Source organism: Microplitis demolitor, chromosome 6 (genome assembly GCF_026212275.2).
Source record: "Microplitis demolitor isolate Queensland-Clemson2020A chromosome 6, iyMicDemo2.1a, whole genome shotgun sequence".
Taxonomy (NCBI): domain Eukaryota; kingdom Metazoa; phylum Arthropoda; class Insecta; order Hymenoptera; family Braconidae; genus Microplitis; species Microplitis demolitor.
Window position 1 is genome coordinate 18,105,168 of NC_068550.1, and position 14,915 is coordinate 18,120,082.

Consider the following 14,915-nt stretch of genomic DNA (forward strand, 5'->3'; position numbering starts at 1 on the left):
GTAAATTTACGTCAAATTGTATAGCAAGTTATATACAAATTGTCGTCAACAACGGGAAAGCTTAAAGTTGACGGACATTTGATAAAAAATTCAATGAAACTTTTATCAAATGAACTTTCTATAGCAAACTGTGCTATCAGGAGTGGTTCTTCGTCTACTTTCTCGCAACTTTCTGTAAGCTTCCCTTACAAAAGCAGCAATAGATTTACGTCAACTTTCGGTTCGAGGTGCACTCAAATTGCAGTCAGTCAGTACAATATCTCATAATTGCCAATAGCTTGTTATCAAATCAAGGAAAACAGTTGCTCAGAAAGCCTGATTATCTGAGTATTTAAATAAAATTTTGTATCAATACAAATATGTATATGTATATATGTATTTTTATTTTTTTTTTATTTTTGATATTTGTTTATTGTATTTTTTTCAATTATTATAGAATTCATTGTGTAATAATAACAACTTTTATAACAAAATAAAGAAGTTGTGATTATTCAATTAATTATGTTGCGCATGTCAGTTATGTTTTATGAAAATCAGCCATAACAAGCAGACGCCAAGTCCGACTTTCCGTTTGTAGCGTGGTAGCATCCTTTTTGGCTTAACCACGCTCTCTGAACGGTTTACTTCGACGCTGTCTCCAAGATTTTTATGTCATATTTTCATTTATCAACCACAAATGAAAAATGTACGTTCTTTTACATTCCCAAGGATTGTATTTAATACAAGAAACCAAAAATGTTGTTATCAGAAGTGATAAATCCTGTAACAAATATGATAGAAAAAAAAATTTTTATGAGTGTCTATTCCGCCATGGTAGGTAATTTTTCATATCCCTGATTAAGAAGTTTAATTTGGAATGATTTTAAAAATCTAAATTATTTCATATCGTTTCATATATCATGAATGATTCAGTTTAATTTGAAGTGATTCGAGCGTTTAAATTATTTCAAATAATTTTAAATCATAAAATTTTTTTTTTTTAATTCATTATGATTTAATATGATTAATTCCAAAATCTACACTCGATGAAAAATAATTTAGACAATTTGGAATGATCCAAAATGATTGAGAGTTACGTAATCTCAAATGATTCCAAATTAGATTTCTTAAACAGGGATACTTAGTGTTTAGATATCAATTAACACTAGTACTTATAATATAATTAATTACTTTTATCGCTATAATTCTTTATCTTTCGAAAAATTTGTATTCATTTCTGGTTCAAATTTCTAACTTATTTCTTTTCTACTCTAGATAATATCGAACTCATGAGAATTATAAAAAAAAATTTAGATCTTAACCTGCCAAGAATAGTTGTTACAACAGAGTGAATAGGTAAATCAATTAGTCATTCAATAAAGTAGAATTGAATAATGAATATATTTATTTGTCATTGGCATTTATAAATCATCTCCACCGAAATTCACCTTTACTCTCAACTACTTTACCAGAACTATAAGCGTCCATACAAAACTATTTCTCTTAATAATAATTGATATTTTCATTTTTAGAAAAATCTAATAAAAATACAGGTGATTCCCACTTGTTTGATTTAAAATGTGATAAAAATAATCGGACTGCTAATGAAATTATACTGAATGTTAAATTTGATGAACCAAAATGTTCAGTCAATTGCTCACTATTTAAAACGAAAAAGTAGAATTATATTTTAGTAATGGCTGGTAAGTTTAAAATGGTACTATCGTCATTGATGTATTAGTTGCTGACTTTCGAACTTATTTCAATTTAACGTTAACTTTTCAAGAAAATGGTTCAAATATTCTTGTTATGATAGAACTTTGTATAAAGTAATATTCTGATTCTATCAATGTTATTCAACACATGATGGCATTAGAGTAATAAAATTGAAAAAATTTTATTCAAATTGCTACTAGTCCGTATTAAAAAATAAAAATATTCGTGAAACAGTTTTTTTATCCAAGACTTTCAATATAAAATTTTACCCATATAAATTTATGCGATAGCTATTTTGAAGAGAACAAATCAACTCTCTTAGCGTGAGATGTTTCTATTATAATTTTTTTGGCTATGGTATTGATTATTCAATTAAAATATTAACATTCTTTTTTACAAACTGCGGTCAAATTCATTTAGCCGAAATCTACACGATGACATACTTTTATCGAAGACATTTGATTCAAACTTCATGGAAACTGAACCAGCTTGGAAACACAACGTCGATGGTAAGATTATAGTTTATAAAACTCATTTTTTATCACTAACACATCTAGATTTTGTGAGAATATTCTTTTCACATATATTTCTAAAAGTAGTCGACAAAATCTTTTCTGAAAATAATAGATTGAAGAGAAAATTATTATGAATTCAGTAAAAAAACATAATATATTATGTCACTATTTAGTAAAAAAACTTATGCAAACAAATATTTTCAAATTCCTGTCTTACAATTTCAAGCTGAGTAAAAGCAAGTAAATGATATTCAGTGAAAGAGAAAGTAACAGCGAGTGAGAGAGTGAGCAATAGCACACACTACGGGTCACACACTATAGCACGCTCGAACCACGTTAATAAAGTATTTCATCGAATTTACTTGTTTGATAAATTTTTTTTACATTTAAAAGAGTAGATAATATAAAATTATCGTTAAAACCCTATTTTTTATCAAATAGGAATTAAACATTTTTTACACTAATAATAGCTATATGTTTCACTAAAATATCAATCCTGTAGTGTCATCATATCAAAACGAAAATTGATAAGAGCAATAGTTTTTACTCAGCTTTATTGTTGCTAGTAAATTATTTTTGGTTTAGTCAGCTATACATTTTCTTATATTAACAATTCATCATTAGAAATACTTTAAATCACTTATAGCAAGATAATTTTTTATAGTATTTTCAGTAGAGTATGAAAAGAAAATTTACTTACTTTTCAGAACATATACAATTCATAAATGTAATACGTAAAAAAAAAAATTAGTTAATTATAATTCCAGTTTTGAAAAATATCGACCCGAAAAATTAATGTGCAAAATTTTAGTCATTAAAAGTTATCAGCATTTCATAAACTATTTGATCCATAATCTTAATATTCCAAGTTATTCATCATTTGTGTGTAATAATGGTGTAGAAACTCAATTTTTTGGAATTGATTTTTCTTGAATACAATAAATCTTTATGATTTATGTTAACTGCAAACATAACTTGATGAGAGTAATATTATTTTATTGTCAGTGTCATATATCTTTTTCATCATCATGCAGTTTTGAGAACACTAGTGTGCCACAGATAGCTGAAAGTAACCCTAATATATTATGCTCTACTGTACCAAATAGTTATGAGTCGATTTCTATAGTAATAGCTAATTCTGAAGAAGCAAGTTCTTTACTTATTGACAGCAATGTTTTGCCTTCTCCAAACATTACTGAAGAGATAAATGCTTCGTCTCAGTTGTATGTTGCTTTACCGGATTTGAACAACAGTAATTCAGAACTTGATAATGAAACAGTTATCTCTTCAAAATACAAAAATCTAAAATCTCAGAAATCACAACACATTCACAAAAACGTTAGCAATAATTGTGAATCCTGCTCAACTGATATTTTAGTCATGGAAAACACATATACAGCACCTGCAACAAATAGTCCCAAACATTCAGATAATGCTACTCTAAAAGAGTTTCACGATATGCACGTCATCTTAATGCAAAGCATAGTGAAGAACAAGCGGTTAAGAATTTTTTAAAACTGCCACCAAAATCTAAGAAACGTAAAGATTCAATTAATTCGATAAGAAGTGAGCACGCTCTTGTTTTCAACCAGAGCCATAATGCAAAAATATACGGGTTACAAGTAGCTCGATTACCTAACGAGACAGTAGGGTCTCTCTCTCCTAGCCATTGGGTTCCGTGTCCATTATGCAAAAATATGTCCGATTTAAAACTTTGAGATACCATTATCGTAAGTGCTCGAATAGTACTTTACCTAATAATCGTGGCATTTTAGCTCAAAGTAGAGATTTGATGAATCAAATTCATAAATCAGCCAGTGCTGTTGTTAAAGAACAAATCTTTTCATACATTCTAGTAAAATAATTTATTCGATACGATGAACTGGTTATTTTGTACGCGAACATATTAGTTGCAAAGTATACATCTCCGGAAGAGCATGCCATGATCCGGCAAAGAATGAGGATGATCGGTAGATTTTTACAGGCTGTGAAAGAAATAGATCCAGAAATAAAAAATCTCTCGAATTTATTAATACCAGGTAATTACAGACTTTGTATGGATGGTATTAAAAAATTAGCTGGTATGTCAGATGATGGAACTGAATTCAAAGCACCTAGTACAGCTACTGCGCTTGGTACACTATTAAAAAATATTTGCGAATTTTTGATAAGAGTATATATCGAACGGCAAGATCATAAAAAGAAAAACGAGACTGAAGATTTACTAAAATTATTTAACGGCGGTTTTGAAATAATTAATCGTCGTGCGACTGAAACTCTTGTTAAACGAAAGAGATTAAAGAAAGTAACTCTTCCTAATCAAAGTGATATTGAGAAATTAACAAATTATTTAGAAAGAAAGCGACAACGCGCTTATAACAAGTTGCAGAAAAAATTTAAACATAAGTACTGGTTACTGTTATCAGAAACTACGCTATTGCTGGTCCAAGTTTTTAACCGTCGTCGACAAGGTGAAGCTTCAAAAACACTAATCGAGGATTACGAAGGCTTTAAAAGTTTTCACGATGAAAAGAATAAAGATTATTACGATTCATTGTCCGACAGTGAAAAAAAAATTGCTGATACTTACATAAGAATCGAAGTACGCGGAAAATTGAGACGAACTGTTGCGATGCTGATATCTCCTGAAATACGTGAATCATTTGAGACGATTATCAATTTTCGTGAAACTGCTGGTGTACCAAAAAATAACCCTTATTTGTTTGGTTTGCCTCTTTTGAATGATAAGCGGTATAAAAGATTGAGCGCATGCAATCTACTGACAAAATATGCAAATTTATGTAAAGCAGATGATCCGGCAACTTTGAGGGGAACGATTTTACGAAAACATATTGCAACTCCAATTGCAAATAACAATCTGACAAACACTGAAGTTGCTGATATGGCTGATTTTCTCGGACATGCTGAGAAAGTTTATCGATCTCATTACCGACAAAAGGAATGTCGTCAGATTGCGACGATTCCACAAGTTTTACAAGCTGGCATTGGAAAACAACAAAAAAAAGCTGACGTTCCGTCATTTAATGACTCAAACGAAGCTGAAGATCATAATTTGTCATCAGAAAATGAGAGCATTTTACCAGCACTGTCACGTCTACAAATTATTGCTAATGAACGCTCATACAACAATCGCCAACTGGGAATTTTGAATAAGAAGTTTATTGAATCTAATGAAAGAGTCCATAATAAGTTCGACGATAGTGAAGACGACGAACCGAAATTAAGTATTTATACCATTCTTATAAAAAAAGTTATTCAATTTAAAGCTAAAGAAAAGTCCTGAATTAACACTTTCAATAATACTTCTTTCTTATCAATCATTCTTTTCACTATATTAATTATGTTTTTACTTTTTTCAGAAAAAAAATTATGCTCTCGCATAGCTTGGAATTATATAGTATCTAAGTCTTACCCTCCTAAACAAGAAGTAGAAAAACTAATTGCTGAAAATAAAGGCATAATTGGACGGCGCACGCCTAAACAAATCAAAGCTTGGTTGAGTAACCAGTATAAAAAAGCAACAAAATAATTTATTTAACATTCACTTTGGTTAAAGATTCCGATTGGAATGAGATGGAGTTTAATCAGAATGAATCGGTTTCAATCAGAAAAAATGCATAAAAATAACAATATTTTCCGATTGAAACCAATTGAATCTCATTCGAGATTCGTAGTCGGATTCAATCGGAAAATAATACTTTTATTTTGGTGCATTTTTTTCGGATTGAAACCAATTCATTTTGGTTAAACTTAATAGGTTCCCAATCGGATTTCAGTCAGGAATTTCTGATTCATTCTAATGGGATTCAATGGAAATTTCCGATTGAATCCTATTGAAGTGAATCAGATTTCTCAACCAGGGTGTATCGCTATTATTTCAATAAGCAATTTTCAACAGTTAGTTATATTATATTAAAGATAAAGAACCAAAACTAACTAAAAGAGTAAAATTAAAATATAATATATTGATATTAAATAGTATAAAATAATATAATATATTTTATAAACATGTATTTAAATTATATGAAACCGTCCCAAAAGAAAAATTTGATACTGATAAATACTGAAGAGATTTCTAATCAGGCTGTGAAACTTAATGTGATTTTATAGTATTATATTATATTATACTTAAAATTATATTAATAATAGATTTATGCCGATTAAGCTATTTAAATAAATTTAAAAAAAATGTTTCAATGCAGTGCTAACTGTCAAAAAGTAAAACAACTATATTTATAAAGGAAAAAAAATTTGAATAATTACGTTTTATAAAGTTAAAACAAAATGTTTATGATTCCTTTTTATTAAGTTTAAAAAACTGAAAAAATTACTTTTCAATAAATTGTTTCAATAAATTTAAATACTCTCTTTTTATTGAACTTAAGTTTCTTTATTGCTTAGTTTATTATACAGTTTTTTTTATTGAAATATAAGATTATTATTTTTTATTAAGCTTAAAAAACTAAAGTAATTATATTCTATTAAGTTTAATGAAGTAAAATGTATATGCTTTAGGGGCAGTTTTCCAAAGTGAGTTTATCTTAACCGGGTTTTAATTAATATTGCTAGTATATCTATATATTAATGATATATAGATATACCAGCAATGATAATTTAAACCCGGGTTAAAAATTAACCTGGTTTGAAAAACTGGCCGTTGATGAGTAAAAACTGTTATTACCTTTTATTAAGTTAAACAAATGAAGAAAAATTCATTTGACATTAAATATTATTTATCCGGGAATGATAGTGATTTATAAGTTTAACAAGAATAATTTATTAAAAGTTGATTCACAATTTTAAAAATAGAGTTCAATGCAAAGCTATTAAAAAAAAGTAAAGTAGACAAATTAACAAAGATGTAGCTTAATATTAGATTCAATGTAAAAAAAAAAAAAAAATAATTACATGTGTAAAATCTAGTAAACTCTAATAAACCTCGTATCTAATATAATGTAAAAGACTTCGATACCCGATTTGCAACTCTTTTTAATAATTGAATTATATGTTGTTCAACAAAGTTTATACTGTTGTTTCTTTTGATTGATAATGATATATCCTGCTCTTTTTATATAAAAAAGGAACCAATTATTCTTACATGATTACAATTTATCAAACCATAATAGCATATACTCTAAAACTATTCCGTATTTAAATACCCATACACACTAGAGTGTCTCAAAAAATCGACTTTTCTTTTTTTTTTTCGAAGAACATTGAAGAATCGACTGAGTATCTCTAGACAACGACCCTGTTAAAATATGAGACCTTAATATTAATATTTAAAGGTGGCGATTCACGATTTTCTATTTTCTATTTAAATAACATGGGAAAAAAAAAATTTTAAGTTTGGAATTTTACACCTCGGCGATGACTTATTGAACAGATAAGTGCAGGACATAGTTTTATCGAGAATCAAACGCTCTACAAAAAAGTCTATTATCATTTTTTGATAAATCCATCAGTTCAAAAGTTATCCGAGCTCGAAGTCAAGTTAGAGTAAATTTCAAGATCATTTTACTTTTCCGGCGAAACTATCGGACTTATCAAAAAATGCTATGGAATTCTTTTTGTAGACAATTTTATTTCCGACAAATTGATATTGATTAATTTTTTTCGAATTCTGCATTGTTTTCTAGTTATTTCTATTTTAATGTCAAGTTCTTAAAATCGATATCAGAACACTATTTTTTTAGGAGCTTGGCAATAAAATGGAAATAACTAGAAAACAATGCAGAATTCGGAAAAAATTAATCAATACTAATATAAAGGAAATAAAATTGTCTACAAAAAAAATTCCATAACATTTTTTGATAAGTCCGATAGTTTCGACGGAAAAATAAAATGATCTTGAAATTTACTCTAACTTGACTTCAAGCTCGGATAACTTTTGAACGGATAGATTTGTCAAAAAATAATAAAAGACTTGTTTTGTAAAGCGTTTAATTCTCGACGAAAACATATTCTGAACTTATCTGTTTAAAAAGCCATCGCCGAAGTATAAAATTCCAAACTTAAAATTTTTTTTTCCCATGTTATTTAAATAGAAAATAGAAAATCGTAAATCGTCACCTTTAAATATTAAATTAAGTTCTCATATTTTAACAGGGTCTTTGTCTAGAGATACTCTGTCAATTTTTCAATGTTCTTCGAAAAAAAAAAGGCGATTTTTTGAGACACTAATACACACATTGACACTAATGCATTTGATTGTTTATGTGGTATAATCAATTTTAGTGGTAATATTCCCTGCTTTTGTTTTAATATTTAAAATTAATTATTTTTCCAATTTTTTGTCAGTGGACAAAATTTTTATAGATAAAATATGACTGATATCTTACTATGCTAATATGGTCAAATATAATAAATATAATTGATAAAAATGTAATGAGTATAACTGGTGATCGTTACGTTTCAAATTAATCACGGTGAGAACCCTCCGAGTAACATAAAAAAATATGCATTCTAAATGTGCTTTGTCGAGATTTCGACGATCAAGTAAGTATTCTGATAAGATTACAGTTAGATTGAGTGCAGATGATTACTTGATTACATACTATAAAAATTGAATTAAATAATTATTAATCAGCTCTAGATCTTGATACAACGCGTTGATTGCCACATTGAACGTTAAAATCACTTGATTAGTTCAGAAGATATCAGCGTCAAAATGTTTGAAAAATAACATTTTATAATATTTTTCCCGGATAAATCGTCACATAATGTACTAAAATGTGTTCAAAATCATGCCATTTCTTCGTCTTTATGGTTTCTTTCCATCGCCTTATAAAGTCATGTAAGTCGATCTTTAGTTTGAATCATATTGTCAACAAAAAAATTTAAAAAACATCTTTTTTAATATTTCTCCAGATTTATTATTTATTAATGCTCTTATCTAAGTCAAAACTCATTTGAATCTTAATTTTGATTACTCATATTGATTTCTGCTTGAATAACTTATTTTATACTAAACTTATTTATAGGGATAAAAATTGAAAAAACGCTTGTATGTGAATTATTTTTGATTCATAAATTTACAAACTTTACCATGAAATATAACTTGTTTCAGTTTGGTTAGCGTTTATGACGTTCTAGAGCTGATTAGATTTTGAAGTCGACCGCTTAAGTTATGTTTGAGAAATCAACAAAAAACTAAACAAAAAAATCTAGTTTTTTCGCAATTTGCAAATATCTTCGAGTCTACTAGATCGAATGATCTAAAATTCCCAGTAAAGTTGATAGTTGACAAACTCTTTCGTCTGCCGCAGGAACCATTCAAATCGGTTGATTAGTTAAAAAATTATAAAGCGCACACACACACACACACCAAATCATCTTTAAGGAAAAATATTGCAATAATAGCTTATGAAATTAGTCTGACGTGCAAACATATACCTCATTTAAAATTAGTGTGTATTTGTTAAGCCTTAAAAGGTTTTTACTTTTTAGTGGGACTGGTTATGGGTATGTATTGCTCGTTTAATAAATATCTTTTAACAGGTAGATTCTTTATGAATATAAGTACTTTGATTATATATCTATCAGTATATACATCAAAGGAAACTTATGAGACCATTCGAAAAATCATAATTCTAAACTCTGGTTGATATATTGTAATATCAAATACATGATACTGATTAATATGACTTAATTGAAATTTTACATCAATTAATTATCTGATTATTAAATAGAGAATAACATAACACATTAAATGGTTGACAAGTATCGTTAGATATCATAAATATACGAATGTAATAGTAAAGAAAAATTTATTGTATAAAAAACAGTTGTCATCACTTAATGTTAAACAACACAATTAAAACTTTGAAAAATAATGTGATTTAAAAAGTCGAAACTAAAGGGGCATATAGATGACAATAAATATTTTTTCTTCAAGAAGCAAAACTTCGTCAGCTTTAAACCACTTTTAGCTGAATATATTTTTTCTGCCACTTCTAATCACACCTACCTAAATAATCAATTAAATTATAAAATAAATTATAAAATTATAAAATAAATTTTGTCAATGCAAATCATGAAATAATTTATTATTTCTTATGAGCCTTTGTGTTTCAGATATGAACACAAACGTTTTGTTACTAAGTGTGCTCATAAGTGTCTTTTCGAATATTTTTGGCTCATAAGTATCTCTTAGAATATTCATGGCTCATAAGTATAAATGGGTCAATGAAGTGACTGATATTAGCAAATTATGAAGCCAGGTCTGACAATTATCATTATGTATCTGAATCCAAAAATGAAGTATATACGAAACCAAAAAAAATTTCAAAAAAATATTATTGTTTTCCTGATATACAGCATCATACTGTGCTGTATATACTAATATTATAAAATTTTATGAGTGGTTCATAATTATCTCTGCGTCAACATATATATATATATATATATATATATATATATATATATATATATATATATATATATATATATATATATATATATATATATATATATATATATATACAATATAACGCGCGGTTCTCCCACGATAGCGTCCACAATTCTGTACCGATCTTAATGAATTTTTTTTGCATATTCTTTAGCTAAAGAGCTTGGTTCAGTTCGAAGATGAGCTAAATCGGCCGGAAAGTTTAAAAGTTATAGTCATTTAAAGATTTTTTAATTTTTCAAAAAATTCAACTTTTCTTGATTTATCTTTAAATAACTTTTGATCCTAAAGAGATAATCTATTTTTGGTGATTAAATCTTTATATTCATTCGAGTTTTTTTAATTTAAGCTTACTCTTTAGATAATTTTTTCTAATACTTTGATGAATTTCAAAATTTTCAGAAAAATAGAAAAAAAACATTTTTTTTTACTTTCTCATTTAATAACTTTCAAGTAATACATAATAGTTGAATCTTGTTAATATTTTTATGTAGCTTATCTAATGAGCTTCATATTTCAGTAGTTTTTTTTTTTATATTCAACGAAAATTACCTATTTATTTATTGAATTTTAGCTGTTGCATTCGTTTTTCCACTTTTTAATAAATTCATGTAACTATTCCAATTTTGATTCCTGCCGTGTTACACTTTTAAAATCTCAACATTAAAGTATACATAAAGTATTTTTTTAAAATTGACAAGCATAAATATAATTGATCTTATAAGCTTTAGATGAATCGTTAAACGTCACCGCCTACCTTACAGATTTAAATAATTAAATAAATAATGAAAAATCTACTTCCATTTCGGCTGCCGAATGGCCTTTTTTTCTTTCAAAACGTCGATTTTTTGGAGTGAGATGATTTATTTTCTTTAGCCAAGAATTCTTTTCCTTAAACTAAAAAATTTTCAATTTCATTTAAAAAATAAGATTTTTTGAAGCAAGAGAACTTACTGTCTTGAACCAAAAAAGAGTTTTTGAATTGTTTCATTTTTATTGAATCAAGAAAGAAAATTCAGAAGATTATAATTTTCTTGAATCAAGTTAACTGTTTTTTTTTTGGATGACAGGAATCCGCGTTTGCGTTACAAAGTCAATAGGGAATATTTAAATAAAAAATCTATATAAAGATCAATTAATCTTACTGCAGAAATCCACGTTTGCGTTCAAAAGTCAAAACCTAAATTGTCTATTAAAAATTCTCAAACATCGGTTAAAAATTCGGTTCGGTTGGATAGTGATACAAAATAACTAGAATTTGTAATCCGATCTCGGGTCGATTCAGTTTTGCGCATAATAGCCTTCGGGCCTAACAAAGACGAGTAATACAACAAAATTGTATTCTTAAAAATTGTGAAAAATTACAATGTATAAGTGAAGGTCAATTAAAAATATTGGAATTAAAACGTTTAATAAAAAGACTAGATATCATAACTTCAATCTTGCGAGTCTCATTCGAAAGTAGCACGTAAGATTTTTTGGGTAACTACTTAATATTATTTTTCAGAACTTATACTTCAGCGATAATATTAACAAAACTTTTTTAGTTTACCCCTACAAATAAAGAATGTACCAGTGACTATTTTAGTTTGTTTATCAACTAATAGTTCCTGTAACTATTTTTACTAGTCAACGCAACTACTCTGACAATGTAGTCACGTATTTCACTAAGCATAAATAGTTTCTCCAACTACTAATAGGTAAATCAATTGAACTGTGAAACGTTACTTTAATTGACATTAAAATGGTGATTAATAAAATCATTATTAAATTATTCACCTAATGTATTAACGGTTATCAAAAGTTTGAGGACAAACGTGTAAAGAACACTAAGATAAAATTATTATTTTGCAATGTACAATATTAAGCGATCATAATTTTTATTTATTTAAGAATACATTTCTGTATTTTTTTATCGTTTTAAGTTTGCCTCGGTGAAATAGTAATTTTATTTGGAAAATAACAAATATTATTAGATTTTATTCTTCGCGTTGTATATGTCGTATCTAAGTTAATTATTTTCATTATACTATTGTCACTTGTAAAAGTTATTAAAAAAAATTATCATGTACAAAATAAATTGTATATGTTATCGCGCTCAACTAATAAATTATTTAAAACCATTGATTCTTAATAGTGGTTACTATATTTATGTTGTAATGATAATTATATCGAATTAGGGTTGTTAACTATAGAAGTATGATTGTCATAAAACTACCCCTTGCTTGAATTTATCTCGCCGGAGTCCAGGGTTGAAAAGGTGTTATCAAGGATACACGGAAAGAAATTTCTAGCGAAATACTTCAGACAAATAATACGAAGCCTTAAGCTCTCTAGTATAAATTACGATGTGAATATCGTAAAATTTGAAGAGAAACTTTAAATAAAAGAATAAAATAATAATCGTCCGGACGTTGGATTCGAACCCAAGTCCTTTCGAGTGCGAAGTTGCGGAGGACGCAGTTAATATTTAAAATTTACGATAAATTATCGTAATTTTTCGAGCTTACATCGTATTGTCATAGAGGCAGCACTGTAATATTTATTTTATTCAAAAGTACATAGAAAGATAAATATAGGAATAACTATAGTTTTTGAATTGTAATTTTTTATTTCTTTGTTTTTTACGATAAAAGTCTTTGTTAAAATTACGATGTTAAATAGTAAAAAATATAACCCATATGGTAAATTTTGAAATAAGATATTTTCAAATTGACGCTAATAAAAGTCTAGTCCACGATTATGATATTAGCATCGTAAATTTTGCTAGAATTTTCTTTCCGTGTAAACACAGGCTTAAATAAAGAAACAAATAAACTTTATTTACTAATTATTTACATTGGGGGTGGCTAGAGACCTTTCTACTACCTTTACAATAATGAAAACAAACACTATCCTAAATCCCTACACAAATTTCCCCTCCCAGAGGGTAAGTGGATGGTCTCCGTCTCGCTCCCACCTACTCGACTTTGGTTCACCTGTCGTACCTCTGCAGAAGGCCTCGGTACAGGGACACTGAATCTCTAAGAGAGTAAAACTCACTTACCTTTATCCTGGTCAGACTCGAGGTAGGCGTCGTTCCTTTTTGTAATCCAAGTAAAGGTGTTCCTCAGGAGACTAAGTTACTTCTACGAGCTTTTCTGAGCAAATTGATTACCTGGCCTTTCCGACGCAAGTGTCGAAAGGATTCATTATTATCGTTCTCTATTGTCGCTCGCGCAAGTATAGTGAGAGAAAATTTGTTCTAAGTCCTGATCGCTCATTCTCTCATTCCCTTCATTCGCCGTCGTGAGTTGTTAACTCGGCCAGCCAAATTCCAAGCATTTGTTATTTACTTAAACTTTTAACGTATTCTTTTTTTTTTCATTTCACAATTTCGTTCGACAATATTATTTTTAACTTCCCGCTAAGAAAATTGCAAATTTTCAAAAATTCGGGAAGTTATTGGTTTCAGTCCGATTTTCGAAAAACGAATTTCTAAGAGATCTTGACGTTTTGAGGTTCTAGGAAGCTATCCTGACTAATTTCACGATGATGTCCGAGTGTATGTATGTATGTATGTATATATGTACGTACGTATGTAAATATCTATAACTTTTGAACGGATGAACCGATTTTGATCATCAAGGTGCCATTCGACGCGGCTTGCGAATACCTTAAAACTGAAAAAAAATAAACTTGATCGGTAGGGCTCGTTCAGAGATATTCCAAAAATAAACTTTTTTCAAAAATGTTTTTTTTGGATAACTTTTTATGTTCTCGATGGATTGATTCCAAAATGAACTGGGCTCTGAAACTTCATAAGCCGCATCGAATGCCACCTCAAATATCAAACCGGTTAACTTTTCAAGAGAAACCGTTGTCAAAAGAATTAAAAAAAAACATTTTTTTTAGTATTTTCAAAATTTCTCAAAAACGACTTAATGAATCAATTTAAAAATCTGGTCAGTTGTAGAACTTAATAAAATGCGTCGATTGCCGCCTTGAACGTCTTAATCGGTTTATTCGTTCGAGAGATATCGTTTGAGAAAAATGGTAAAAAACGTTTTCTTTCGAAAACAAAGGCATACAAAAGTATTTTCGAGCTCGAAGAGCTCGAAAATGTATCTACAACAATTTTTCGAGCTCAAGGAGCTCAAAATAGGCGGGAAGTTTTAGGGCTGGCCCGTAGGGTCAACCGACAGACCGATTTTTTTTTACATTTTTCTTTGATTTTATTGCTCGGGACTTAAAAAAATGTTAATCCTTCCGATATTATTTCGCTTATTTGGACT

At 28.4% G+C, this 14,915-nt stretch overlaps 1 protein-coding gene across 2 annotated transcripts; it reads left to right on the forward strand.

Annotated features, from left to right (window-relative positions):
- The first annotated feature begins 721 nt into the window (after positions 1 to 721).
- LOC103577721 (uncharacterized) lies at positions 722 to 6,456 on the forward strand. Of its 2 annotated transcripts, none has more exons than XM_014443676.2 (6): positions 722 to 813; positions 1,255 to 1,335; positions 1,512 to 1,682; positions 2,116 to 2,204; positions 2,918 to 5,455; positions 5,591 to 6,456. In XM_014443676.2, exons 5-6 carry the CDS (start codon positions 4,153 to 4,155, stop codon positions 5,758 to 5,760), a joined length of 1,473 nt encoding a protein of 490 aa, XP_014299162.1. In that variant the 5' UTR covers positions 722 to 813; positions 1,255 to 1,335; positions 1,512 to 1,682; positions 2,116 to 2,204; positions 2,918 to 4,152; the 3' UTR covers positions 5,761 to 6,456. The 2 variants fall into 2 exon arrangements, with proteins under 2 accessions (XP_014299162.1, XP_014299163.1); XM_014443677.2 differs by having other exon boundaries at positions 3,216 to 5,455.
- The last annotated feature ends 8,459 nt before the right edge of the window (positions 6,457 to 14,915 follow it).